At 55.6% G+C, this 25,437-nt stretch overlaps 8 protein-coding genes across 8 annotated transcripts; 2 read left to right on the forward strand and 6 right to left on the reverse strand.

Annotated features, from left to right (window-relative positions):
• Positions 1 to 9: 9 nt before the first annotated feature.
• Positions 10 to 3,058, reverse strand: PHACADRAFT_169631 (uncharacterized protein). The gene is made up of 9 exons (XM_007391674.1): positions 3,047 to 3,058; positions 2,772 to 2,994; positions 2,505 to 2,709; positions 1,748 to 2,448; positions 1,476 to 1,679; positions 1,131 to 1,424; positions 665 to 1,072; positions 462 to 600; positions 10 to 406 (listed from the first exon to the last, which is right to left on the reverse strand). The coding sequence occupies exons 4-9, from the start codon at positions 2,110 to 2,112 to the stop codon at positions 284 to 286; spliced, it is 1,533 nt and encodes a 510-aa protein (XP_007391736.1). The 5' UTR covers positions 2,113 to 2,448; positions 2,505 to 2,709; positions 2,772 to 2,994; positions 3,047 to 3,058; the 3' UTR covers positions 10 to 283.
• Positions 3,059 to 3,329: 271 nt separating this feature from the next.
• Positions 3,330 to 4,762, reverse strand: PHACADRAFT_249426 (uncharacterized protein). The gene is made up of 6 exons (XM_007391675.1): positions 4,501 to 4,762; positions 4,124 to 4,441; positions 4,005 to 4,074; positions 3,751 to 3,947; positions 3,541 to 3,693; positions 3,330 to 3,484 (listed from the first exon to the last, which is right to left on the reverse strand). Exons 1-4 carry the CDS (start codon positions 4,731 to 4,733, stop codon positions 3,864 to 3,866), a joined length of 705 nt encoding a protein of 234 aa, XP_007391737.1. The 5' UTR covers positions 4,734 to 4,762; the 3' UTR covers positions 3,330 to 3,484; positions 3,541 to 3,693; positions 3,751 to 3,863.
• Positions 4,763 to 4,919: 157 nt separating this feature from the next.
• PHACADRAFT_249428 (uncharacterized protein) lies at positions 4,920 to 5,832 on the reverse strand. Its single transcript, XM_007391676.1, has 5 exons — positions 5,727 to 5,832; positions 5,517 to 5,666; positions 5,310 to 5,461; positions 5,183 to 5,243; positions 4,920 to 5,118 (listed from the first exon to the last, which is right to left on the reverse strand). The coding sequence occupies exons 2-5, from the start codon at positions 5,659 to 5,661 to the stop codon at positions 5,030 to 5,032; spliced, it is 447 nt and encodes a 148-aa protein (XP_007391738.1). The 5' UTR covers positions 5,662 to 5,666; positions 5,727 to 5,832; the 3' UTR covers positions 4,920 to 5,029.
• A 995-nt stretch (positions 5,833 to 6,827) lies between these two features.
• PHACADRAFT_87350 (uncharacterized protein) lies at positions 6,828 to 7,360 on the reverse strand (the record flags this gene model as incomplete). The annotated part of the gene is made up of 2 exons (XM_007391677.1): positions 6,828 to 7,017; positions 7,203 to 7,360. The coding sequence occupies 2 exons, from the start codon at positions 7,358 to 7,360 to the stop codon at positions 6,828 to 6,830; spliced, it is 348 nt and encodes a 115-aa protein (XP_007391739.1).
• A 3,911-nt stretch (positions 7,361 to 11,271) lies between these two features.
• Positions 11,272 to 13,044, forward strand: PHACADRAFT_86460 (uncharacterized protein; the record flags this gene model as incomplete). Its single annotated transcript, XM_007391678.1, has 5 exons — positions 11,272 to 11,552; positions 11,609 to 11,722; positions 11,787 to 11,850; positions 11,899 to 12,480; positions 12,535 to 13,044. Coding segments are annotated over 5 exons (1,551 nt in total), but the record flags the coding sequence as incomplete, so codon positions are not given.
• Positions 13,045 to 13,757: 713 nt separating this feature from the next.
• On the reverse strand, positions 13,758 to 18,091 carry PHACADRAFT_181164 (uncharacterized protein). The gene is made up of 3 exons (XM_007391679.1): positions 17,969 to 18,091; positions 16,370 to 17,882; positions 13,758 to 16,271 (listed from the first exon to the last, which is right to left on the reverse strand). The coding sequence occupies exons 1-3, from the start codon at positions 18,009 to 18,011 to the stop codon at positions 14,774 to 14,776; spliced, it is 3,054 nt and encodes a 1,017-aa protein (XP_007391741.1). The 5' UTR covers positions 18,012 to 18,091; the 3' UTR covers positions 13,758 to 14,773.
• A 1,377-nt stretch (positions 18,092 to 19,468) lies between these two features.
• PHACADRAFT_249432 (uncharacterized protein) lies at positions 19,469 to 22,248 on the reverse strand. Its single transcript, XM_007391680.1, has 5 exons — positions 22,101 to 22,248; positions 21,203 to 22,044; positions 20,219 to 21,156; positions 20,080 to 20,166; positions 19,469 to 20,030 (listed from the first exon to the last, which is right to left on the reverse strand). The coding sequence occupies exons 1-5, from the start codon at positions 22,197 to 22,199 to the stop codon at positions 19,546 to 19,548; spliced, it is 2,451 nt and encodes an 816-aa protein (XP_007391742.1). The 5' UTR covers positions 22,200 to 22,248; the 3' UTR covers positions 19,469 to 19,545.
• An 866-nt stretch (positions 22,249 to 23,114) lies between these two features.
• PHACADRAFT_249434 (uncharacterized protein) lies at positions 23,115 to 25,358 on the forward strand. Its single transcript, XM_007391681.1, has 8 exons — positions 23,115 to 23,353; positions 23,408 to 23,436; positions 23,488 to 23,700; positions 23,753 to 24,052; positions 24,113 to 24,418; positions 24,478 to 24,758; positions 24,813 to 24,890; positions 24,948 to 25,358. The coding sequence occupies exons 1-8, from the start codon at positions 23,140 to 23,142 to the stop codon at positions 25,033 to 25,035; spliced, it is 1,509 nt and encodes a 502-aa protein (XP_007391743.1). The 5' UTR covers positions 23,115 to 23,139; the 3' UTR covers positions 25,036 to 25,358.
• Positions 25,359 to 25,437: the final 79 nt, after the last annotated feature.

Consider the following 25,437-nt stretch of genomic DNA (forward strand, 5'->3'; position numbering starts at 1 on the left):
TCTTTCTGCCGCGTGATCTTTACCATCCGTATTCCAGGTCGGCCACACCCCCGGGCTGCACCTTATTCACGGTGCACAGCTTCATGCATCGCGGGTAGTTCGGTACCACTGTACGCTTTACCGCTTACGGCGCTCTATGTTTTGATGTAAGGAAACGTACAACAGTCTTCTGTCTTATCGCATTCGGCGTGAAGCCGCACTCATCGCCTTACGTGATTGTCAAGGCAAAGAGGGAAGCTATTTTCGTCCGGGCGGCGTATATACGAATGCGAGATCAGACATTCTACTTCTGTATCCGCATGTCCACACGCTTCGAGGCGAAAGCAAGAGCGAACAACCCCATCAGCGCCGTTGCGACTGCAAGGGGCTTTTTCAAATGAGCTGAGAACGGAACCTTGTAGGACACCTGCATGCAGGTTAGCGGCTGCGCGAGGGTTGCAATGAACAACATCTTTTCTCACATAGATCATGCCCGCATGCCTGTCGGTCAGCTGCTCGTATTTGAGGGTGATAGCTGGGCGGCCCTTCGTGTCCAGATAGGTGACATGGTTGGAAACGCTGTTCATTACAGCCGAGAAGGGCGGATGGAACTTGACGTCGCTGCAAAGGGTTATCAGTCGCCAAAGCCCGGTGAAGGACGTTCCCGACGAGCCAGGAGACTTACGTGGCGCCCTCAGGAAGGATGATCTTGATCTCGGCTTCGTTGACCACAGCGCCGGGGACCAGGGCCTGCACAGGAACACCAACTAGGTAGCTGCCAGACTCCTTGTCGTAGCCTGCATAATCGGCAAGGGACGAGTCCCAGCCCAAAGTGAAACTGTAGTTCCACTGGCCTAGGACAGGGTACCGGGGTCGCATCTCGAAGAGGGTGTATGTATTCGACTTCAAACCTTTGGGAATGGATGGCGTGGTGCGCAGTCGGGAAGTCGAGACGTTCCCGTTCTGATCATAGTAGTAGACGTCGCGGACGCCTGGAGGCAGGTGAAGAGCCAGAGAAACCAGGGTAGAAGATGCAATCCGGTTGTGATAGTTCTGCCCCTGGAACTCCAGGCGAGAGAACTGGCCCTTGAGGCTGCGGATCCCATGATATCAGTTTTTTTTGGCAGACAAAACAACTGGAGCCGACGTACGCTGGTCCAGCGTTGTGCAGCCAGATGTTATCCTGGATGTTCAGGTTCGCACCCCAGTGTGATATCTCAGCAGCACGCTCCAGTCTAGTGACCTCCAGAACGGGAGCAGGATAGTCGTATTGAACAGAGATGCGCTTCTGCACGTCTTTCACAAAGTCGCGGTTTGCGTTCGCAGAGATGTTGTTATAGGGTCCATAAGTCAACGTAGCACCCGACTTTGTCACCGGTGCATCCTGAGTGAATGCGCTCATGTCCTCCGGGGTGCTATACGCATTGATCTGAGGTGAGGGCGCCCTATGAGAAGCCATGAGACAGGTAGCCTCCCAGTACACGCAAGAAATATACCTAATTTTCGTCCGCTGTACTGCAGTGGGATACGGGCTCAATACGAACAGATCGGCCTCGTACTTTAGATATTGCGGGCCTCCCTGAGCAGCCACTTGGGGCCACGGATATGTGGCATGGGTCTGGACTGTTTCCAGCACAAGGTTGGCAGAGGAGTTCGCCTTGAGGGCGTTAGGTAAGGCCACAGTATACAGATATGCGCCGCTGGAATGCGAAGCACGCAAAGGTCAGTAAATACGCGCAGCGCTCAACTTTTGATTCATGGGACATACTTCGAGTTCAATCCGAAGTGCTCGACATGTAGGGGCACAGACTCTCCCTTCAGTTTCGCATTGATCCAACTAGTCTTCTTGTGCTCGTCCTCTCCAAGTGCGACAGTGTAAATGCTGGAGCCATCTTCGAGTGCACGGACCGCGTAGGTAGTCGTGACGTGTACGAACGATCCGCCAAGCTCGACAGTACGAACGATAGCGGTATTTTCAAATGTATGTTCAGCAGAGACCAGTGGTGAGGTAAACAAGCCCAAGAGTAAAAGTGCGGCGCGGCACCGCCAGAGTCTGGCCATGGTTGTGGTGGTGTCGTGCAGTGCGCGACTGCAGACGTGTAACCTGTGAGACAAAAATAGCAAGCGCGCCATATTGAGCGCTTATACGACAGCTACGGGTGCACAGAGCGAAGTATAATGAATGTGCAGGATATTATGCAGTAGTAAAGACGATGTAGAACAGCGATGTCTACCATGCCCAAGCAGGTCCAGGGTTTCTAAGAGGAACGTCCTCCCTGGTGATTCCAGCCGAGACTATCCTCTTGAGTTTCCTCTTCCGCTCCTCCTCCTTGAGCTGAGCTCTTGTCTTGCCTTCTTTTAGGACAACATGTATACTGGAATCAGGGTGCTGCCTGATGCCAAAGCGACCTCTGCCCCTGGGTTCTTGCCGCTTGAGGACGTGCTCGCCTTTGCAAACCCAGGCTTCCGCTTTGTAAACAGACTGGTCAGCAGGACATTTATAACAACAAACAGAGGTTACACACAGACGACCAGCTTTTTCTCGTCGAGGCCTCTTTGCACAGCATGGTCCTTTGCAACGACAAGCATGCTCTTGATTCGCTTACTCGCGCGCTTTTCGCTGAACATCATCTGCAGGATGGCGGAGTCGATGGGCTTGCCGGATATCTGACGACCGAGCATGTTCAGTTTTCGATGAGAGATCTTGAAGTTCGCAGTCGAGTATTTATGCTGAAGGTAGTATAAAGACATCGGTCAACACAGCGGACCGAAGGCAGCTGTTCGCAACATACCTCGGTAGCTTTCTTGCCCTTCGCCTTAGGCGAACCGACGAGCAACTGGGACTCCTTACCCCCGGCTCCATCTGCAAGCTCTGGTAGCGACTCGAATACGCTGCCCTGTCCCTTCTCAATTTGCTGCTTCCGTGCCTCTTCAATCTCCTTTTCCGTGCTCTGTTGACGGAACTTCACGTCCAACGTCTCCCGGAGCCACGTGAAGGGACTCTTGAACGAAGCACTACGCGGACTTGAATATTCCATGTCCAAATAGATCGAATTGAGAGACGTACTGTCGTTTTGCTTCCCATACTGGAAGACGTGTGCAGGACCTTGGCCGAATACACCTCGCAGAGGATGCTGCAAGTCCTGCTATATCCCAACATTCAGTGGAGGCAAACAGCATGAGTACCGAAGGTATATACCTCGTCGAAGTGCGCCTCCGGCTGACTGCATCGAGCAGGATGTGGTCAAGGAAGAGTTGGTAGGTTAGGCGTCTAGCCAGCTCGTGTCGCCTCCGAAGCGCGAACCGATCCGCATAACTTTCACCAGACCTCCACGTCCGCACTCATCAGACCGACCTCCGCAGGCCTTGAGTGGTCTTGCTCTAAACTACCATCGCCTTTTGTCGCACGTAATCAGAATGCTCACGCTCGGGTCGATTCTCTACGTCGCCTTGCTCCTCGTAAACGCCATGGCGGTCCTCAGTGAGGACAGGTTCCTCGCACGAAGTACGTGTCTTACTGCTTCACGCGACCACGAATGTAATAATCTCTGTTACTTGTAGTTGGCTGGGCATCTACGCAGGTCCAGGCTCAACATTCCGGATATGCGCAACCATATGCGCAGCCGTACGACCAGACCGGGCTGGCGGGGCAGGATATTGGCGTGAAGGCGCGGCTCATCAACCTGATTAGTGCGGTAAGAACTTTGATGAGAAGTACGTGGCTGCGTTATTTTCTCTTACTCGGGGACACTGACACTTCTCCCATTCCAGTACCTCTGATATCAGTGAACCTAGTGATCATACTATACGAGCTCTTCTGGGGACGCTAAATGCTACACATTACGCTTGAGATTGGAAGCGACGTCTGAACATGCTATCTTTGTTCATTCCATGCCAGAGCTAGCAGTATTCAGTCGCGTGTACTCCTCGTTGATCTGCCGGATGAAGTCTTCTGGTGCATGCCCACCCTAGCACGGCAACGACCTCAGGTGCGTCTCAGGCTGACGGAGTGTTATACGACTCACCTCACACGCCTTCCATGTCCCATCGCGGATGCAGACTTGCTTACCGCTTATGAGGACCGTGCAGCTCTTCCTAGATCTTATATGAGTACGTGTACATACGACAGCAGCATGCGGCTTACTCAATTCCCAAATTTGTCGTGTTCTTGACACTCTCGAGCAGTAATTGTACGCCTTCCTCCCCTTTACCGCTCCCATCTGTTCCGGCACATTGTCCCACGTCGCTGTTTTCCCAATCGATGTCGACAGCTTTGGCGCACTTCAGCGCTGTCTCAGGCTTCCCTACTTCATCTCGACCCTTAAAGTTCTGGCATTGGATAAACCTCCACCACATAGAGCGTTCCGTGTATTTCATAGCACAGAGTTCCTGCACGTTGCCGGCACATTCGACCGCACCGTGCATGCAAGTGACGCCAAAGTCGGGCTCGGAAGCATTAGGTCTGCGAATGACCTATGCTTTAGATGCGCAGAGCGGTCATGCCAACATTGGGAAGCTTACGTTCCGATGAATGTAAGAGAAAGGTCAACCTTATCTCCAACTCGTTGGATAACGTGGTTGAAGACCGATTCGCAGACCAACGCATCCGGGCATGCGCTCATGACGCCCAGCAGGACAGGAACCTTGGTGTCTGCGAGCCGCCCGCCCGACATAGGCACTTGGGCGCCCAACGCCTGGCCTGGACCGAGGGCGAACAACGTCGCGAGCACGACAGTAAGGGCTTTGATTTGCATGCTGCCTGGATACCAGATGGTGACAGTCGTAGTTGAGGGTGTATTTCAGAGCCGATGGGTGAACTGTCACGCATGCAGTCAGCCACCCTTGTCGTCATCCGGCACACGACTTGCGTGGGGCCGATAAAGACTCCGGACACCACCGTCTATGTCGCAGAATATTAATGCCACGACAGCTTCGTGTGTGTTACATTGAGAGGGGATAGCACGTAAACATCTTCCAGGAAGTGTAAGGGAAATGAGTAATGAACGGAGTACGGAATCCACAAGCTCTCCAGGACCTACAGCGCGTAAGCTTAGCGACCCGCCTGCGCAGCCTCCCACCATTTGCGCGCGTCGGCATCTGTGAGTGGCGGCTCAAAATACCTGCAACGCGACCGGAACGCTGGTGAAGTCGGAGTATCAGCAATGCATATTACGCGGAGCCCGCACAGCGTGATAGGGCTCACCGTCCAGTGACCGATTCCTGACGATTTTCTCAACGGCGAGCTCATTGTGGACTTGGTTGCGCTGCCATTGAGACGAATAGATCCATTCAATCCGCGTGCGTACGTAACACAGCATGAGAAGACCCACTTTGACCTCCTCCGCGTAGAGTGCACCCTGGATCTTCCGCTGTTGGACAGGGTCAGTTTCTTGTGATTCCAGCTGCTTCCGGTTCTCGGACATGGACTGGTCAACCACGCCGTCACAGTAGCTGATGATGTCTGTACGACGTTTCCAATTCTCTGCGACGGAGGTGCATCAGACTCAGAAGTCGAAACGACGGCATTATGCGCTCACCGACGAGGTCTTTCCAGAGGTGTGCACATACTTCATCCTGCACACTCCCTCGAACGACTCCTTCTCGTTCGAGGTCCCTGAACTGCGCGTTCGTGCGGTTCAAGCGCATGGTAATCGTATCGTCCAGTTTGCGATACTGGTTCATCAGGTCTGGTCAAGGGATGAGCATGATGTGTGCACACGGACCACATGCGAGAATATTGAGCGCACCTTTGAACGCAGAGAGATTCTGACATGTCGACGGCGTTACATGCACCGTCTGTGGGCTGAGTGAGGGTGCCTGCACTGCAAGACTCCCGAGGACAGGCTGTTTTGGTGGCATGGCTCTAGATCAGGGGTGCCAGAGGTCGGGATGCGCCCGGGATGTAAGCGCATGTGCAAGGATCGGCGGCTCGGGGAACAAAACTGAGTTTAATCGCCGGTGCTCCCGCCCCGCCCCGCCCCGCCCCTCCACCCCGCGTAGATCGAGATCATCGCCGCATTGTCTGGGGGCTAAAAATTGCAGCCTCATATTTCTCAAGCACTTGGCATGACAGACTGCCGGAAATCCCGAAACTGACTGAGACGGACTTCCAGCGGTCGCAGGCTTACCAAGCCCTGGCGCGGACGCGCGGCCCCAGTCAAAGAACCAAGCATCGGGCCTACGAGCAATGAGGATAGCCCGAGTCCACCGGCAATCCGCCAGGATGAGCCATAATTGCACAAATCGCTCAGACTCGTGTTATCTTTCCCCATGTGAGTCGGGCACCATGACCGACTCGGCGCGTCTCATGCATTGTCTGACACAGAGGCGTAAGCCGGCTTGCGAGTTTGGCTGCGGAAACCGCGGACATGCCGCCGCAGACGGACCGTCCACCGCCCGGAGGAAATAGGTCTTACGATGGTCAATGGCAAACTAGCGGCCGAGTCAGCTGGAACACCCGGGCTGGAGGCCGACTCGGATTATACAATGTCGCTCATATGATCTCTTACGTTTACCGACCGTTTCGGACCGACTCCGATACCAATGAGCCAGCATAGAGCCAGTGCAGATTAATACACATGGACGTGCTAGATACAGAGCAAGGCTCGAACGAAATAACGAACAATTTCAACGCCATACCGTACGTAATTTATCGGACAAAGCGAGGGCTAGCAGGAGAATACGATACCCCGAATGGCAACAAAAAGAAGGCAAAACGTGCACCTGAACCTAAGTGGCAACCCACGGGATCGCAACGCAGGGTCTGGAGGCGGGCAAAGGCGGGCCCCGAGAGGTAAGACGGACAATGCTCGGCTGCCGAAGAGGGAACAGGGTCGGTCAGAGACAGTTCATGTAGAATCCTCTTCCTCTGGCTCTGAGACGTAGTCCATCATCGCAACACCGCTTTGGTCCGCTTGCGTCCTCCGTTTTGAGGGTACATGATTGTGAGCAGACTTCATATGTCTGTGACGTCGGGCAGGGTCACCAAATGTCGCATTGCAATTTGGGTACGGGCATCTATGTGGTGTATCGCCGGTGCTAGGATAAAATGTAAGCTTCCCGCATTGACTGAAACATCAATGAGATAGACGCACTGGGTATTCATGTGAGTGCTGTAGTTCGTGCGCTGCGAGAACCCCTTGCCGCAAATCTCACATGTGATCGGCCTGGTCCACTCAGTCAGCACAATCTGTAACACGCCGCAATTTGCGTCTGGTGCTCACTTGATCTGCAGGTGCTTGGACTCAATGTGCCGCTTCACGAGGTGTTTCTTCGACGTGTACCCGCACTCCTTCCCGTGGACTCCCTCCCTCGGGTCGATCCAGGTACAGCTGAATGAGGCCGAACTCCCGCCACCGTCCAGCGCTCGTGCGTGTCTCATCCAGTCGTCCGCATCCGGATCGGTAGAACTGTATCGTGCCGCACCCCGAAGCTCAGGGCTCTTTCCGCAGCTGCTCTCCGACTCGCTCGAGTAAGGCTGCGACGGGGAGCCACCAGCTCGTCGCCGCCCGCGGTCCCCGCGCATATCGAGTTTCATGCGACGCAACGTGCCCTGGAGGTCTCGATCACCGGGTGGGGACAACCTCCGTGATGGCGCGACGCTGACGGGTGCAAAGGAGTCCCCCAACGAAAGCCGCCGAGCAGGTGGCCTTCCAAGACATATGAGAACATTGCCTTCGGCCCCAAATCTGTGAAACAACTTACCTCGTGTACTGCGGTGGATTGTCTTGCAATGATGATGGCGCTGCACTATTGGACGCGCTCAGCCCGAGGTACCGCGTACATGGATATGGCGCACTCACGTCACTGCCGAGAGACTAGGGTATGGTGAAGAAGTTTCGTTTCTGGCGCTGCTCCTATGGCGTAACACAGCTGTACGGCTAGCAGTGGCGTACGTGTGAACATGATGGTCAAGGATATTTTTGCTCATTGACTCACGATGGAGGGCCTGTCTCACCATTCTTGTTTGCGATAGGCTCGGCTTGCTGCGCAGACGGATGCCTTCTATATTCAACAAAGAGCACCGGGCTTGCCTTCGTGTTTCTGTCCGAGCAGGGCTGAAAGCGTGGCCACGTGTAGCTGGCGGTGACAGCGGAGTGAGTGGACTGGTTGGATTGGGTCGAGTGGTTGGACAGCGTCGGCGAGGGTTCGCGGTCGGTCGACCCGTTGCTCGCTGCAGGTGACCGATTGTCTCGATACGAACTGCGAGCAGACATACTCAGCATCCAAAGACGAGGGGCAGGACGAAGTGCTCACAGTGCGGAGCCATCTGAGACATCCATTGCGTCCTCGGGCCTATGGCTGTGACGAGCACTGGGTAGTTTCGCCGCCGACGCGTCGCGCTGTGGCGGTCTTAAGATCGGGGGAGCGATAGTAGCGGCCGAGCTCGTGATGTCACGCGGTGAGTTCACGCTCGATAATAGTCTGGAGTGGGGTTGATGTGGCGCACATGTGGTCGGGCAAACGGGGGTAGTGGTCCGGAGATGGTCGCAAACGGGGCGGGCAGCAAAAAGTATGTCAGCTCTTGCCCGAGGAGAGGGCGCGCAAGGACTTACGAGGGGTGGGTGGCGAAGCTTTCACGGTACCTCATCATTCGAGAGGAGTATATACTGGGTCTGGGCAATCTGGGGAAGAGCCGAGGATAGGTAGCGGGATGGTCAGGGAAGGTCCCGCTGCAGCCGCTTTATACCTTTGACCGAGCCCATGCTTCCGAAAAGAGACTGTCTTCGTGAGCATTTGGTCATTACGAAACGCGCCGACCTAAGGGGAAGGGCCAGCATCAAGGCGCAGATCTCACGCGCTCGATTCGCGCCGAGATGAGGCAGGGGGGAAATACACGGGAGCTCCGGAGTTTAATATTTTAATTCTCGCTTATTGTGTCGGAGAATTCCAAGGGGTGCCCCGGGTCCGATAGCAGTTATCCAAATTGGTTCGTCTTGTAATACCGCAGCCCGCCGCGCTGACCACGGTCTCCGTATGACGCGGACCACCAGGACGATCATTGCTACCTCAGCACTCGCTAGCCCGCCTCGAGCTTTGTAGGCGGGCCCGTGCTAGCTGGCCGAGGCGCCCGGGCATTGACTCATGTCCATCGCCTGAGTTTGCGGCTCGTCAGCAGCACCGCTCTGCTCGACAAGAATGCAGACACTTGTAGCTCTTGATATAGAACACGGCCTGAATGTCCGCCCGCCACGGATGCCACCATTCGTCGTGATGGTCGACTTTCCACGCCTCTCTGACACGTATGAAGAGGGACCGTTTATTCTCACAGCGAACGGCATCTCATAGCGCAACATTAGCGGCGCTGCTTTAGCCATCACCACACTACTCGGCGCTGGCGGCACGGTATGTCGCCCGAAGAACAACAAGGACATCTGTTCGCGTAGTAGCATACAGAAGAAGCGAGTGAGATTCACGAGAAGTACTGTAGGCTAATCCATACTCACTCTGATCCACGTTCTACCAACTTCGTGAAGAGATTTCGAATCCTTGTTCCCGGAGAGGTGAAGTTAATGCTCTTGTTGCGGTAGCTAGGAGGAAGGCGACAGCGACGGCGCCTAATTGTCCCAGAGCGCTCGTGGCCGAATCCCTGGGCAACGGAAGCAATAAGTGCAGTAAACCGTCTCCGCCGGGATTTTCCTTGATGGCCTCCCTCCGTGTAGGTTTGTAGACGCCATTAAGCCTCCACGAATGGCTGAATTGGCATACAAAACTTCAGGCTTCAACCGCGGGAGGCGTTTCATTCGACTCGGAGGGTTGGCAGGCCCGGGAACTGGCGCCATTGGCTGAGATGGTCTACAGGTGCCGAGATGATGAGAAGTCACGAACGGATATAGAATATCTGTCAGCGGGCTGAGGAAGATAGCTGCGATGAGGCCGATGTTAGTCCAGCTCAAACTTCACACAGCCATACTGCTGGGGGTTGGGTATGCCGCAATATCGAGCGGTGATTATACACTCTGTAATCATGTTGCATCGATGGTAGAGCTCCTCATACAAGCACGGGAAGATAGAAGCCTCGACTTGTGTGGCAGACCTCAGACCGCTCATTCAGCTGATCGACGGGCGTATTCCAGAGCGCGGTCGTCCCAGTTGGAACCAGCGCGGACACCGCTGGGGGGCACTGCCTACCGAATGTTCCGGAAAACCGCCAACCAGGGCCGTCACAAACAACACTTGGGGTTGGGAATGGGACCGTTGTATCTGATGAATATGGCCCAACTTTCAGCCTAGTCCCTTGCGAATTGTCTGCGGGAAGGGCGACGAGAGTAGAGGTGATAGGCCGATAGGTATAGGTAAATAGTGATGTACATACTAGGGGACTGCATATGTTCTGCCAGCGCAGATGCTGTTGCCGAGTGTAAGAGCTCACAGCCCCAGGATGTCCCACATGGAGCGGAAAGTTTTACGATGGCATTTGCATGTGGTTGAGGCTCATGACAATTGGGTAACCTTAGTGGCAGGAAACGGACGCGTCAAACTTGTTCGTACCCTCGAGCTTGTTTCCCTGGAGTCGAGCCTGAACTTACTAACGACGACAGGGCTACCAGTGCGCCCGCTGTCTCGCCCGTGGCCTATTCGGAACAGTGGGCTCACGACGGCGTCGGACCGAAAGCAGGGCCGCAAAGAAGTTTCCCAGGAGGCCGCCGGCCGATGAGGACAAACAGGTGACGCATCAGCGGAAGCAAAGGCGGTTGCTTGCGGGGATGGCCATGGGCAGGCGATCAATGAATGGAGGCCGTTGCAAAGATGCGACCAGCGGGGCTAGATGTTTGCCCACGAGCCCAATGGCCGCATCTGCTGAGGAATCGCCTCGAAACCCACCTGACGGTTGCAAGACTGGCCCTCATGCGTGGACCACAGCTAGCCAAAGCCAGTGCGAGAATCTCCGAGAGGCAGCGGGACCGTGTCCAGCCGATATGGCATGGCCGGGAATGCACTGCGCACTGAAATCATGTAGCTAGCGGTCGTTGGACGTGCCTTCCCTACCGGCTCTAAAATTTTCATAGTCCTGCAGACGTTCCGCTACGACGTCTGAGATGCCGTGCACACTGCACTTGGGCAGATAGCAATGCGAGGCGGTGTGCGCGAGCAAGGTTTAGGCGTGGGAAGCGGAGAGACGCCGGGGCGGCGGCAGTTGAAGTGGGCGACACGGGACTTACATGCCGCGTGCTGCCGGGGACTCTGGCCATTCGACGTTCCAGCACCTTGTGTAAGACTCTCATCCCTCTCAGCTCATTGCGAGCACGGGCGTCGCTGACCCCGGCATATACCTTGACGATCTTCTGGAGGATGGGCAAAGACCGTAGACTCTGGCCTCTTTCACACCCTGTCGCATCCACGACGCTATTTTTCTTGATTTCTTCCGTCTCTTTTCTCCAGGCGTCAGCACAAAGCATCTCTACCAATACTCCAGTCCCTCCTCTGCAGTGGATAAACCTTACTGGCCTTCTGACAGGCCCTGGACCAGGTCCTCTCAAGGACGCCTCCATCGGCTACGATCCAGCGCATCAAGACCTCATTATCTTCGGCGGAGAGTCCGCGCAGGGCATCCCACAGGCTCAGACGTACTTGTAAGTCGACGTCACACACTACGTCGCGTCATGCAGGGTTCCTCAGGCCTGCGCAGGCTTGATTTGCAGACTTTAACATGGTCGCAGCCGACAGCGCCAGACGATACGCCAGCGCAGTCACCGCCGGCAAGAAGCGCAGCCATCAGTGGACAGGATCTCGCTGCTAGCTAGTAAGTGGTAGTGCGCAGTGCATCTCAGTTCAGGTACTCAGTCGACCCTGTGTTCCACGCGTAGTCGAAACGGTCACGTTGTTATCGGTGGGAGGGGCAATGATGGGGAGCCATTGAACGACACCTGGGTACGTGAGCCCGTCCTGCCTATTTGGGCCGTACTAACGCCCTCTCAGGAATTTGACTACACAAATCACTTTTGGTCCCAGGTCAAGATAACTACCCCTGGTCCTTCGGTTTTCGCTGCGGCTGGCGGGAACGACCCCAGGACTCCGTTCGACGCCACCGCCCTCTCTAACTTTTTCTTCGTTGCTGGGGGTTTCACCGGGGAGAAGGCTACTTCGCTATCCAATATCTGGAAACTGACTATTGCCGGAACCTTGTCTTCCAACCTTCCTAACCTCACTACGGGAACGTGGGAGCAGATTCATCCCAACAATCAATCTCTCCCGGCCGTAGGCGGCTCAGCCACTGCGGTTGTCCTCCAAGGTTCACAACAGCACGTAGTTGCCGTCGGTGGCTGTGATACCAGTACAAACTCAACTGCTGCTTGTGCACAAGGACAGCCGTATGTCATTGATATCGACACCTCGAGTAATACCGCTCCCGCGAATTGTCCTGCTCCGCGCATAGGTGCATCTCTTGCCCCAAACTTGAACACTGCTTCGCAAAGTTTCGATCAACAAGTCTTCCTGCTTCTCGGGACGTTTGATTCGTCGCAGTGGCAGGACGATGGTGGTCTGGATCAAGGGGAAGTGGTAAGTTTTGGATTTCATGATCACATTTCGTACTGATCCTAACAGTGTCGGAAGGATGTCTTTAATTTTAATGCTGGGACTTGGGCTCGTATACTGCCGGCTGGCGATCCCGTGGACGGTCATCCCACATTTCCTTCACCGCGCGAAGGTGCTGCCGTATTCTCTCTGGGTCAGCCTTTGGTTGGTTCTGCAGCAGCGTCCGATACCATTGTGTTTGGCGGCAAAGATGCCACTGGCAACTATCTTTCCGAGGTCTGGGTGCTTCGAGCCTACAACGGAACCATCAGTCAATCAAACGCAACCTGGTCTGGCTTCGGAAACGGTCAGTTGCAGGGTGGCCCGAGCGCAAACGGCCAAGGTGTCACGATTCAGTACATGTCATCATGCGCATCTGCCATCTCTCAGCCCTCGGGCACCGGATCTTCTTCTGGTCATTCTCCAACTTCCTCTTCAAAGCCTCCATCTCCAACAAACACCGGTCAACCAATCCCAGTCTCTCGCTTTGATACTTCTACTGTGCACAAATCTTTGGCTCCGGTGTCCGCCGCCCTCATCCTGCCTGCTATCGTTTTTTATCGCTTATCACAGCCGTCAGTTGCGTCTGCACAATCTACAAATCTACGAATCGGATTGATGTACTTAACTGCCCTCACCGCGCTGGGTGCGTTTGCGCTGGGCATCGGCGGGCTGGTCACCGCATTCATCTCGCTTCGATACACCACCTCTATTGTCAAGCGTTCATCTATTCCTCATCTGTCCACTACTCACGGGCGCGCAGGCATCGCATTATTCGTCGGTCTGTACGGATTTGTGCCTATACTCATCGCGACCAGCGTGCTACTGAAATGGAGGAATAACGACGCGGCCTTGGCGGCAAAGCGCAGGCGCACAACTTCGAACGATTTTGCGGAAAAGATGGGTCTGAGATCTGGCAGTCCATTTACACCGGATACTCTTCCGGTCGAGCAACACAGTACGGAGCGCGCGAGCTTGGGCGATAGGCTCAGTTCGTGGCCCTTCGGTCATGTTCCTGCAGCTCGCCGATCCAACGAGAGCGCCACAACAGACGACCATAACCCCCCTTCCAGTGGGTCATTCGAAGTTACCAATCGGCCGGCTCGCGGGCGCCGCGCCAGTGCGCACAGTCTGGCTGCCTTCGCCGACCCACGGCCCTCCAACCCTCCCCGCAACCTCAGCGATGTTAGCTGGATGGAGCGACGAAGAAGTCTCAATACAGTCGTGAGTGTTTCGGAGCTACAGCGCGTTTTCACTGTGCTGACACACGCTTTCTGCCACAGGGCGACATGGATTACGCTAATGCGCAGCTCCAACGACGTGGACAGATGCCGTCCACCCCGGGGACCGTGGAAGGCCTAAGCTTGAAAGACACCATCCCCGATCATACAATGTCTGGCCAGCCAGCGCTAATGCCGAACACCCTCGACGCGCTTGTCCACGTTCTCCTTCACGCCTTCCTTCTCGCCGTCTGCGTTCTCTCGATCATTGCCCTGCGGGACCGCGCCTCCGTTGCCACCTTCGCGGTCTTCATTGCATGGACGGCGTGCTTCTACATTCTCGTCTTCGTCCTGGCATGGAACGGCATCCCCAGCGAGTCGATCCTGACTGTGCTGATCAGCCGGATGCGGAACCCGCCGCAACCCGGCGAGCACCACGCGCCGGGCGTGCCCTTCCCCACCGCCGGCGCAGGCCCGTACCAACACCAGCCTTCCTACCGGGTCGCGCGCGACCACGAATACCCCGCCTCCGTTTCGCATGGAGGTGTGACCGCCGAGGACGATGACGATGGCGAGGACGAGGAAACCAGGCAGCGAAGGATGGAGGACGAGTTGAACCGCCGCGACGTGTCGATCGTGACCGTGCCCAGGCGCAAACTCTTCCTCACCAATCCCGAGCCAAGTTGATCCTCACGCATCACGCACCGTGCCAGCTCTGTTCCTTATATTCCCATTATCGCCCTATGTTACCCCGTACAGTAATTCTAGGACGCTATCGTAACTCCGTTCTTTCTCAAGCCACCCTCGCTCTGTATTTGCGCACCGACTTACAAAAGGACTTTTTGCTCACTCATTGTATTTGTTTTATTGCATGACTATTAGATCGCATTAGTGTTGGATATCAGGATGGGTAGGAATATCATAGCTGCTGGTGGTCTGTTGATGCTCAAGACATTGTATGTGGATCGAATGCAACCATAATGTGGATCCAAAAAAGAAAAAGGAAGGTGGGAACCGTAAACCCATTACAGCAATTACGAAAGAGTGACCAATGCGTCTCACCGCTCGCCCTCGACGGCAACATCATGTCGCCACTTGTCCACGCGGTTCAGCTTCGCGGTGTCATGCATGGGCGGCGGCGTCGAGGGCAGCTGAGGGGACATCATCATCGGAGGGCCCATAGGCGGCCCATAGAACGGCGCGCTCATGATCGAGGGCGCGCCAAACATCATTGACTGCTGCATCTGCATCTGTGCGGCGGCCGCGGCCTGGGCCTGCATCGTCATCATCATCTGCTGTTGCTGTTGCTGCGCGGCCGAGGCAAAGAACTGCGAACGGCGAATCTGTTCCGGATGGAGTGCAAGGGGTCTCTCGTCGTCCTCGTCCCCGCCGCCGGCCGCACTCTGGGATTGTGATGACGTAGGGAAGAGCCGCGACGCGCGCAGACCCAGGGGCTTGTCGTCCTCGTCCTCGCCGTTCTCGCCATTGCCACTGCCGCGCGCCTTGAGCGCATCGCCGAGGGTGTTCCCGATCGGAGCGAACAGGCTCGTGCCACGGCTCTGCGTCGGCGACGGCAGCCTCTGCTTCGTCTTGTCGAGCAGCTGCGACAGTGGCCGCTCCTCGTCGGATGAGTCCTCGGCGCGGACCTGCAGGCCCGTGAAGTCCGTGCGTGTCGCCCGCTGCGCCGCGCGGCCGATAGTGGCGACGAGCGGCAAGTCCTCCTCGCTTGATTCGTCATCGCCGAGCTCGAGCTGCTGCTGTTGCTGCAATGCACGGAAGCGCGGCGGCAGGTTGTCGACGAACCTCGGGCCAGAGCCTGTCGTTCGCCGAGGCTGACCGACCAGCCTCGCCTCCTGTGGCCGTCTTTCTTCGTCAGAGCCTGAGTGCCAGCCGTCCGTCTTGGGACCGCCAAACGGCCGACCTGCAACGGAGCTCGAGTCACTGTCCTCTTCCTCATCATCCTCACCATCAACAGGGGGCGGCGGCGCGCGTCGTGCTATTCGCTTCTGTGCAGACAAAGGAGTTTCAGGAGAAGCGGCTGTATTTGGCGAGTCTTGTACTTGGGACGTGGAGGGCGAAAGGACCGATGGAGACGGATCGATGCCCGACGCCTCGCCTTCTTTGCCTTTGCCCCTGCGCTTTCCTTTGCCCTTCGTTTTCTTCCCGTCGTCGACCTCGCCGTGCTTCTGCCGTTCCTCCTCCTCGGCCTTTTCCTGAGCCTCGATCTCGCGCAGTTTGGCCAGTTCTCTTTCCCATATCGTGTCCACGCCGAAAACGCTCCGCGTCGCGCTCATGCCGCCGCCACGGCTGTCGGCGGCAGGGAAGGTGCCGCGCGGAGCTCCAGGAATTCCTTCCTCGAAGTTGATGAGCGTCTTCGCGTGTGCAGAGTCACGCCGAGAGAGACCACTGGGACCAATACCGGGGGTGGACTGCGAAGAGTCAAGGTGCATCAGGGTTTTAGGACGTTGTTTCAACGACTCCGGATCAATGAGGGTACTAGATCGCTGCATTGGTGTCCTGGCCATCATGGAGGGCCTCTGATCACCGGTGAATACCCTGCAGATGAGGATCGACGATGAGCAAAAATGTAATACTTGCAATTGAGAAACGAAAATGGAGGCAGACAAGAGCGAAAACATGAAACGTCGGCGCACCTTTGTTTACCCTTCATTTCAGCCTTCCTCGCCTCCAGATCATCGATGAGACTCTTGCCGTAAAGCTTTCCCGGTGCTCTCTTGCCTCTGGGAGCGTCGGCGTCGGCGTCGGCGTCGGTAATCTCCATGGTAGGAAGCCCGGGTGTAGAATCATTATGGATGTCAATGGGAGCTTGTTCGCCTTCTTGCGTAGCCCACTGCAGCTTGTCCTCGATATCCTTGAACGCCACGTCACGCTGACCATCGACCATCAAGGCGCTTCGGAATGTCAACTGAGACAGCGTCATGGTCGCTCTCGGGTTTGGCGTGAAGCCGTCATCAGTGTGCGAGGGGGAAAGCAGGGAAGCGTTTGAACGGCCAAAGGTACGCGCCTCAGCGGGTAGCGGAGGTCCGTCCGTCGTAAACTCGAAGCCCTCACGAGCCTGCTGCGCCGGCTGGGTGGAAGTAGGAACGGACTGCTGAAGCGGGCTGGGCATGATGAGCACCTTCGGACGCATGAGCTCAAGACGAGAATACGGCCTGTCACGGCCGGGCTGCGGTGGGCGACCGCTCAGGACAGACTCCGGCCGAGGCGATCCAGAGTCAGGCGAAGGCGAATACATCTGGGTACCAAGGGATGCGGTGGAGACGACGCGCTGTCGCTGCGTGTTGAGCATCTTCGGGTCAAAGCGAGAGGCACGTTCTGGCGGGGGAGGTGGGATGGCAAACGTATCTTGAGCTGCTGAGTCGCTTTCTGGCTCGTCGTCATATGCCAGGCCTGCCTCTTCTACGTCTGCGTCGGGGAAATCGCCAGCATCTTGCGGGAAAGGTATTGCATGCAGAGGAGGCGTGACAGGGATGCTGTCGATAAGGGCATGCCCGGAAGCCCTGCGACGATGCAAGACTGGGTCCGTGATTTGCACTTCAGCGAAGTCTAGTGGGTTGCCTACAGAATGTCGACGCGAACTCAAGGCTGATGTGGAGGGTAACGATGACTTCGCGTCCAGGAATGCCCCACCGACACCAAAGTTGTCCAGCTGATCTTGTAACCCGGTCCCAATCAACGGGATATTTCCCATGCTCATTGTACGAGCGTTGGCAGGGGGCCGTCTGCGACCAGGGGTATTCTGCAGCTGCAAGGGTTCATGAGGATTGGGTAGGATTGTCTTGCCGTCCGACACCTGTCGTTTAACTTCTTTGCCCTTCTTCTTGGCATCCTCTCCCACCAGAGAATCCAGTCCCCAAGACGATAAATCCACTTCTACCTCATCCTCCAGGGCTCCCTCAAATGTGGAATCCCTACCGAAAGGGTTACGGAGCGATGCTAAGGATCTGCGAGCAACGGACATCCTGCTCCCCGCGCTGCTGGCATCCACGCCTTCTGATGGAAGGGGCACACTAAGGTAATCGGTGCTCCTCCGGGCCTGTGACTGGGCGGCGACGTGCGAGGGAAGGTTCCGCCGAAGGGACATGAAGACAGCACTCTGCTCTGCATTCTTGTGAAGGTCAAAAGGGAGGTTTTCATTATCGTACTCTGTAAAGCAGACGAGTTAGCATGGTAGACAGAGGAAACGATGCGTCAAGCTTGTCGTCTCATGGCGTGATAGGGAATATACGCACCGATCAAGGCTTTTGCCAGCTGTAAACGAGAGAAAGCCGCCATGATCAGCCTCTTAGACCCAGCGAAGCACCCCGAACGGCAGAATAGAAAGCAAAGCACAAGAATACCAAGAGGAGAGAGGACAGTTTACTGGGAGGATGCGAAGGACAAAGTTGACCGCAATCTGAGCAAGTCTACCACATCACGTGGCGACATCAGACGCCTATACAGCATACACGACTTCTCGGATCTCAGCTTTGAGTCTCATCTTAATGAGCTGTCTGCGCTGAGCAAAGGGTTCAATATCTCGCGAGTACATTTCCCATGATACGTGGCGTATTCCTGGTCATAACGGCCTGCGAGGGTCGACCCTCAGTTCGAACCGTGCATACCGTTTCAATTTTGTCCTGTCTCATGATCAAATTAATATTGTACTCCACAAATCACTTTGCATGTGCGATAAAGTCCGGCGAAGTATCCCGGCCTCATAACACAATTTCACCCAAGAAAAAGAATTGCTACACTCTTGAATCACATCGACAGCTGCCCTGAGCCACCGCCACTAGCCACGCGACAGCTAGACGTCTTTGGCCGTATTATTGCCAGAATTTGGCAAACCCATCGACAGATGTTAAACCGTCGTACTTGGAAATCGACAGGGCTATCTCCCACTGGTCTTTCTGATCTCGGGCGGTAACCGAAAAAATGGGAATAAGCATCTGCTGCACATCATCGAAGTTTACAGGCACGCCAGAAATACAGGCTGCGATAGGCCAGGAACATACGCAAATTCTGTCGTGGCAAACCGCGTCAAGAATGGGACAGGTGTTGGCATTCGGCGTGGAGGCACGCCCGAGGTCGACCCGACCCCGATCACTCGGATTGGATCGACGCCACAAGGCCTCCGGCGACCAAAAATGCGGATTCTGCAACGTCGTTGTAACAAGATGGCATAGAGCTCATTGTATTGCATACTAAACATAATACTACATGTTACATAAAGTCTTTCTCTTGTATTTGGGCTTGCCGCAGTTTCAGTATAGTGGGGAACGGGACTTCATGTGAGGGCCGCAAAATGCGATTTTTGGGGTCCAAATCTCGAGACCTAACCCTAATCATATAAAACCGGCCAAATTGCCTGCGGTTAACGGTTTTACATATGCCTCGAATACTCCTGCAGAGCTCCAAGGAGCATCAATCAACCAGATTCTACCTCCTGCATACTCTTGAGATAATTCTCTCTGCAACGCAAGATACATGAAGGAATGGGAGTACCGGAAAACATGTGTAAATGTCGCTTACCGACCTGTTTGATACCAGCGCCCCAGCTGGACGGATCTTGACGTCCTTTGTTCAAGGATGTATTGGCGCAGCTTATTGCAGGATTGTCCCAGCGGAGGCTGTGTAACTTGAACTCTGCCATCAGTGTCTGCGTCGTGCGTATCTCTGGCGCCCATGATAGGCCTCTGAGAGGTACCGCCCGACGCAGTACCCGTCCACGCACGAAGGTTACAAGCGTAGCCAAACAAAATTACGGGCTATATTCCCATCCCGAATCCACGAAGGAAATCCATCCAGATATACATTAACTTTTAAATCAGAGCTCGTCGTGCCCCTCAACCTTCCACACCTTCTGTGCCTCGTCCTCCTCGACGACAGGCTCGCCGAAGTTGAGGCCGAGCATCTCAGGGTCGAGCATCTCGGGATCGAACGCGAACTCCTCGTCTGCGGGGTGCGACGGGTCGACCGGCGGCGCGGGCTTCACGCTCGCGTCCGTTGGCGCGTGTTCCGAGACGCCGAGCGAGCGGCGCAGGATGCGGTCGACACGCGCAAAGAAGTTATGCGAATCAGGCACCTCGAAACCCGAGCGGACGAGGGCGCCGTCGATGAGCACACTCGTGACCTCACGCAGCTCGTCCTCCGCCTCGAGGTCGCGCTCCGCATCCTCGTCCGTCGGCAGCTGCTCGACGCGCTTCAGCAAGCCTTCGATGAGTGGCGAACGCGGGTTGATCTCGAGGGTCTTCATCTTCTTCGCAAAATCATGCATGACGCGCTTGTCGTCCTGACCGTGGTTCTGTGCACCTGCAGAACGGTTAGTGACAACAAGAAGTAGCAGAAGGAAAGAACATACTGAGCATTTTCTCCATGTTGGCAGTATAGCCGTACGCGTCTGCGACGATGGCACAAGGCGAGGTGACGAGACGGTTCGAGATCACGACTATGTATTGCGTTAGCGCACTGTCCCGGGTATGAAGCATGAAGAAGCCTACCGTTGCGGACAAAATCATTGGTCTCTTTCTTGAACCAGTCAATCAAAGGCTTGTACTGCTCCGTGAGCTCCTTCTGCCGCTCCTTCTCTTCTTCAGGATCTTCCTCCTCATCGCCAAACTTAAGTCCGGACTTTGCGACGTCCTGGAACGACATCTTCTTCCACACACGGAGCTGCTGGAGCAAAATCTCGTCGAGTGGCTGGCCGAGCAGGAGGACCTCGTACCCTCGCGCGTGGAGCTTCTCGACAAAGACGCTCTTCGCGAGGATCTCGGGCGACTTGCCCATGTCCGCGAGGTAGAATATCTGCTTCTGGCCCTTCTTCCGGTTCTCGACGTACTGGTCCAGGCTCGTCTCGTTCCGCTGGTTCGTCGCGAAGCGTACCAGGGCCGCGATCTTGTCCCGGTTCTTCACGTCCTCGATCGCGCCGAGCTTGAGTACGTTGTTGTAAGCCCGGCTCATGCGCCACCACGCGAGCTGCCCCTCGGTCATCTCGCCGCCATCCTCCTCGAGCTCCTCGAGCTCGCTCTTGCGCTCCGCGTTCTCGGCGAGCTTCGCGAGCATCTGAAGGAGGCGCTTCACGATGATGCCCTTGAGTTGCTTGAGGAACCTCGTTGACTGTAAAGTCTCGCGCGAGACGTTCAGTGGCAGGTCATCCGCGTCGACGACGACCTTGACCCAGCTGGCCCACTTCGGCAGCGCATCCTCTCCGAGGTCGCTCATGATGAACACGCGCTTGACCATGAGCCGGATGTCCGCAGGGGTCTGCGAGTTCTGCCAGAACGAGTCGTCAAGATGCGAAGGAATATAGACGATCGCCTTGAAGGAAGTGCCCGCAGAGTCGCCGGAGAAGTGGGCCCAGCTGAGCGGCTTCTCGTAGTCCTTGAAAGTAGACTGGTAGAAAATCTCGTATTCTTCGTCTGTAACTGTCTTCGGGTCACTGCGGACGAATGAGCTGCAGTTTACGAGATGATCAAGAGACTCACCGCATCCAGATAGGCGGCTGCGAGTTAAGGTGAACCCATTCCTCAACGACGACAGGCTTGGTCTTCTTCGGCTTCTCTTCTTCTTCTTCGACATCTTCGACAGATGCCTCTTCATCGTCATCGTCATTCTCAGACTTGGGCTTGGGCGTCTCTGTCGTCTCTGTTTCCTCGTCTTCAACGGGAACTTCTTCAGTGCGAGTCGTGTGAAGGTAGATGGGGAATGTTGTCGCAAAGCTAGAATGCTTGTTGACGAGTTCAATGATCTTGAGGGTGTCGACGTAGTCGAGCGCATCCTCCTTCAGAACAAGCGTGATTTCTGTGCCGCGGCCGAGAACATTCCCGCGTGGGTCAGGGTAGACCTCAAAGGTGCTCTCGTCGGCAGTCGAGGCAAAGACGTACTGTTGAGGGTCGGGGTTCTTGGGAGACTTGGCAGCGACGGAAGTGACATAGACCTTGTCAGCAACGAGGAAGCTGGAGTAGAAGCCGAGACCGAATGCGCCAATAAGATTGCCAGTGCCAGTGCCATCTGTGCTCTCTGCGCGGGCAAGGAACTCGGAGGTGCCAGACTTGGCCAGTGTACCGAGGTTCGCGGTGAGTTCGTCGGGGGTCATACCGATACCTGTATCACGAAGGACGAGCTTGGAGATGCCATCTTCGTCCCTGAATGCTTTGATCGTGACATTCATGCTCTCTGCGCCCTCAAGGACCTCAGGAACCGTGAGAGAAGTGAGACGGAGTTTCTCGAGTGCATCATTGGCGTTAGAAATAAGTTCACGAAGGAAGACTTCGCGATGGGAGTAGAGACTGTTGATGACAATTTTACGCAGACGAGCGACGTCGCTCTAACAATGATGGTTATTCTTTCTGTGACACTGCGACAGAAACAAGTGAGACGCACTTCGTAGTTGAACTTCTGCGCGCCGTCTGTGGCAGCCGACGCCAAGAGGCTTACAGCGAGGATGGTGAAGGAGAGGCATAGGGTGCGGAAAACCCACATGGTGGATGTCGGCCCCGAGATGCAATCAAGCACTTGAGGGAGGGAGGGCAGGAAGCGAAAGCAAGGAAGGCTTTGTCCTGAGTCGAGGACTTGTTATAGGCAGAACGATTATTCTCGAATAATGACGTGTCACTTCCTTGCCCAAAACGCGGTCACGCGTCAGTCACGCGGCTGCCGCCAGCAGCCGAGGATCTCCCGCCCACTCCCGCCGTGCGTCGGTCGACGTGGCCGCATGCAGTCCAGTGTTTACTCCAGGTCATCCTGGGCTGACTTTGTGCAAGTCTATTTTACTGAAGTACCCGCGTATCACTACCCTCTGAGCCGCATCACGGTCGCCCATGTACAATCGGCGAAGATCATTCTAAAGCCTCGCAGCGGGTGATGACTGCGGTAAGTAACTCTCGATTCTCTCACGAGTCTCGGCTCGGTCATTTGTATGGTCTAGGCAGCAATGATTTCTACTCGGCTTGTGTCGACGTTCAAAATCTGGTTAGCTGCCAGTGGTGTGTATACTACTATTCGTCACCACAACCGACGTCGTTCTTTGACCTCACTAACTCATAATTTTGCTTTCCGATGCGACGCTTATGGCCTGGTCGCACGGAATAAGCAGGTCCGTCAAATTCGCTCAACTTGCCCGGTTCCTTAACTGCGAGCCTTGCAAGGTCTTCAGTCCCCCCCCCCCGCCGAATGTTATCGGCAGTCGCCATGTCGTAAGCGACGCATCCGCCCGTGCTATGCCCTCAAGTCATGGGCCGACTTTACCGTTTTTTCCTTTTGACTGCTGCCTGTTCGGTGCAAGTTCGGCGTCCAAAGCACCCTTTCCTATCAATCTTCCATCATCCACTAACCTCAGCATCACTCCGGTTGTTATAAGAATGAGCAGTCCCTGCGAAAATCTCTCCATCCCACCATGCTGCGCGCATTGGCCGACAGTAGCATGGCTTCCACCATTGCGCAGTACGGCCTCGCTATGCTAATCTCCATAACTGTATGGACCTTGGCGAAGGCCGTCTACAACATATATCTCCATCCCCTCTCCAAGTTTCCGGGACCGACACTTGCAGCAGCTACCATATGGTGGCAGATATGGTTCGAGGTTTTCAGAGGTGGAAGTTTGTCTCTGAGACTTCTTGAGTTGCATGCTCAATACGGTTCGTCTGTTCATGGTCTCATTGTGTAACGTTTATCTCATAGGTGTTATGTAGGTGAGATTGTCAGAATTGGACCGAATGAGGTGCAGTTGACCTGGACTCCGGCTTGGATCGCTGCTGATCATGAGATGCAGCTGCACTTTTCCAGGCCCTCGGTGTACCATGAGATCTATACTGCGAAGAACAAATGGAACAAGAATCCCAACTTCTACAGGTACATCCTTTCCGACACGGAGTCGACCTTCAGCACCTGTGAATACGACAGGGCAAAGAAGCGCAGAGAGGTCACCTCGCCTCTCTTCTCTCGCAAGTCCATTCTCAACATGCAACATGTCATCCAAGAATGCGTGCGTGCCGCAGTCTCCTCTCCCAAATAGCCTCGTGACCGTCCCCATGCAGATCGACTCCATGTGCACAAATATCGACACGCATGTTCGCGAGAAGAAGCCTATCAACTTCCTCCGCGCGTTCCGGTGCTGTGCTCTCGACACAATCACGTCGTTCTGCTTCGCGCGAAACGTCCATGCGACGAGCGAGCCCGAGTTCCGCGCCCCTATCGAGCACGCGATGCACATTGCGGTCCCACTGACGGCCGTGTTCAAGCACTTCCCGATCATCCAGATATTCATGGCCCACCTCCCGCCTGACGTCGCGCTCATGCTGAGCCCGGAGATGAGCGGGTACATCAACATGCGCAAGGTGCGGCGATCGCAAACGTACGTTCGTACCTCCACACCGAGCTGACCTGCGACACGACAGATGCTCGACGCCCAAGTGCACGAGATACTGAGCAACCCGGACGCGCTCCGAAGCGTGGAGTACCAGACAATCTACCATGCCTTCCTCGAACATGAGCCTGTCCCATCTGTGGCCGAGCTCCGCGACGAGGCGCTTTTGTACGTGCACGCCGGCACAGACACGAGCAGCGACGCGCTCGCCGCAGGTACTCTCCACATCCTCGACAAGCCGGAGCTGTATGCGAAGCTGCGCGCAGAACTTGACAAGGCCTGGCCACGCCTCGATGAGCGGCCGCAGTACGAGACTCTCGAGGCCCTGCCGTTCCTAGTGCGTTGCCTCTGATCGGGCGAAACACAGTTTCACGCTCACGGTGCGCTCCCGTACAGACCGCGGTCGTGAAGGAGTCCCTGCGCTTCAGTCACGGCGTTGTGCACCCGATGACGCGCGTCGTGCCCGACGGCGGCGCGGTCATCTCGGGCGCGGCGATCCCCGGCGGGACAATCGTCGCGCAGAGCAACATCTTCGTGCACTGGGACGAGGAGCTCTTCCCTGAGCCGAAAGTGTTCCGGCCCGAGCGCTGGCTCGAGGGTAAGACCAAGGATGGCGAGTCGCTCGACAACTGGCTCGTCTCGTTCTCGAAGGGCCCAAGAAGCTGTCTTGGAATCAAGTGCGTTTTTTCTCCCTTTAGGACAAAAGGCAGAATCTAACGAATATCGCGCAGCCTTGGATACTGCGAGACATACATGACGTTCGCAAACCTCTTCCGCAGATATGATCTACGCTTAGAGGGAGGAATCAAGTATGTCGTTTGCGTACGTCGGGGCCATACATTGTGCTGAGCCAAGGTTGTGTCCAGGTCATCGGATTGGAAGTGGCGAGACTGCTACCTCCCGCATTATATCGGGCCCGAGCTCAAAGTTTGGGCTACACCTCGTCTGTCTTAGTTTCCCGCCTGCACACAGCCTGCTTGCAGCGCATACCCCTTGTATACTCGCGTCATGCTATTGCTCGTTTTCATTGCAGACTGACGGTGTGAGTAACCGATCAGGGGCAATCAACGGGGCTAGAAAGGAAGGGTTGCGATTAAGATCGCTTGCCTTCATAGGAGACACCGTTAATCTGTTCGGGGAGCTCTTAAGCATGGCAGACCTTACTGACACAGCCGGCGACCGCGAGACGCTGATACTGTTTACCTGCTTTGGCTTTGCAACGACGGCGTGGAGCTCTTGCTCTGAGACTCCATTCCCGGATCGTCAGGATGTACTTCCAATGATATATGCATATTACTGAAGGACGTATGCTGTCAATACAGATGCAGATTCGCCGGTATACTCCATATTGTGTAG

This window comes from Phanerochaete carnosa (assembly GCF_000300595.1).
Source record: "Phanerochaete carnosa HHB-10118-sp unplaced genomic scaffold PHACAscaffold_2, whole genome shotgun sequence".
Classification (NCBI taxonomy): Eukaryota; Fungi; Basidiomycota; class Agaricomycetes; order Polyporales; family Phanerochaetaceae; genus Phanerochaete; species Phanerochaete carnosa.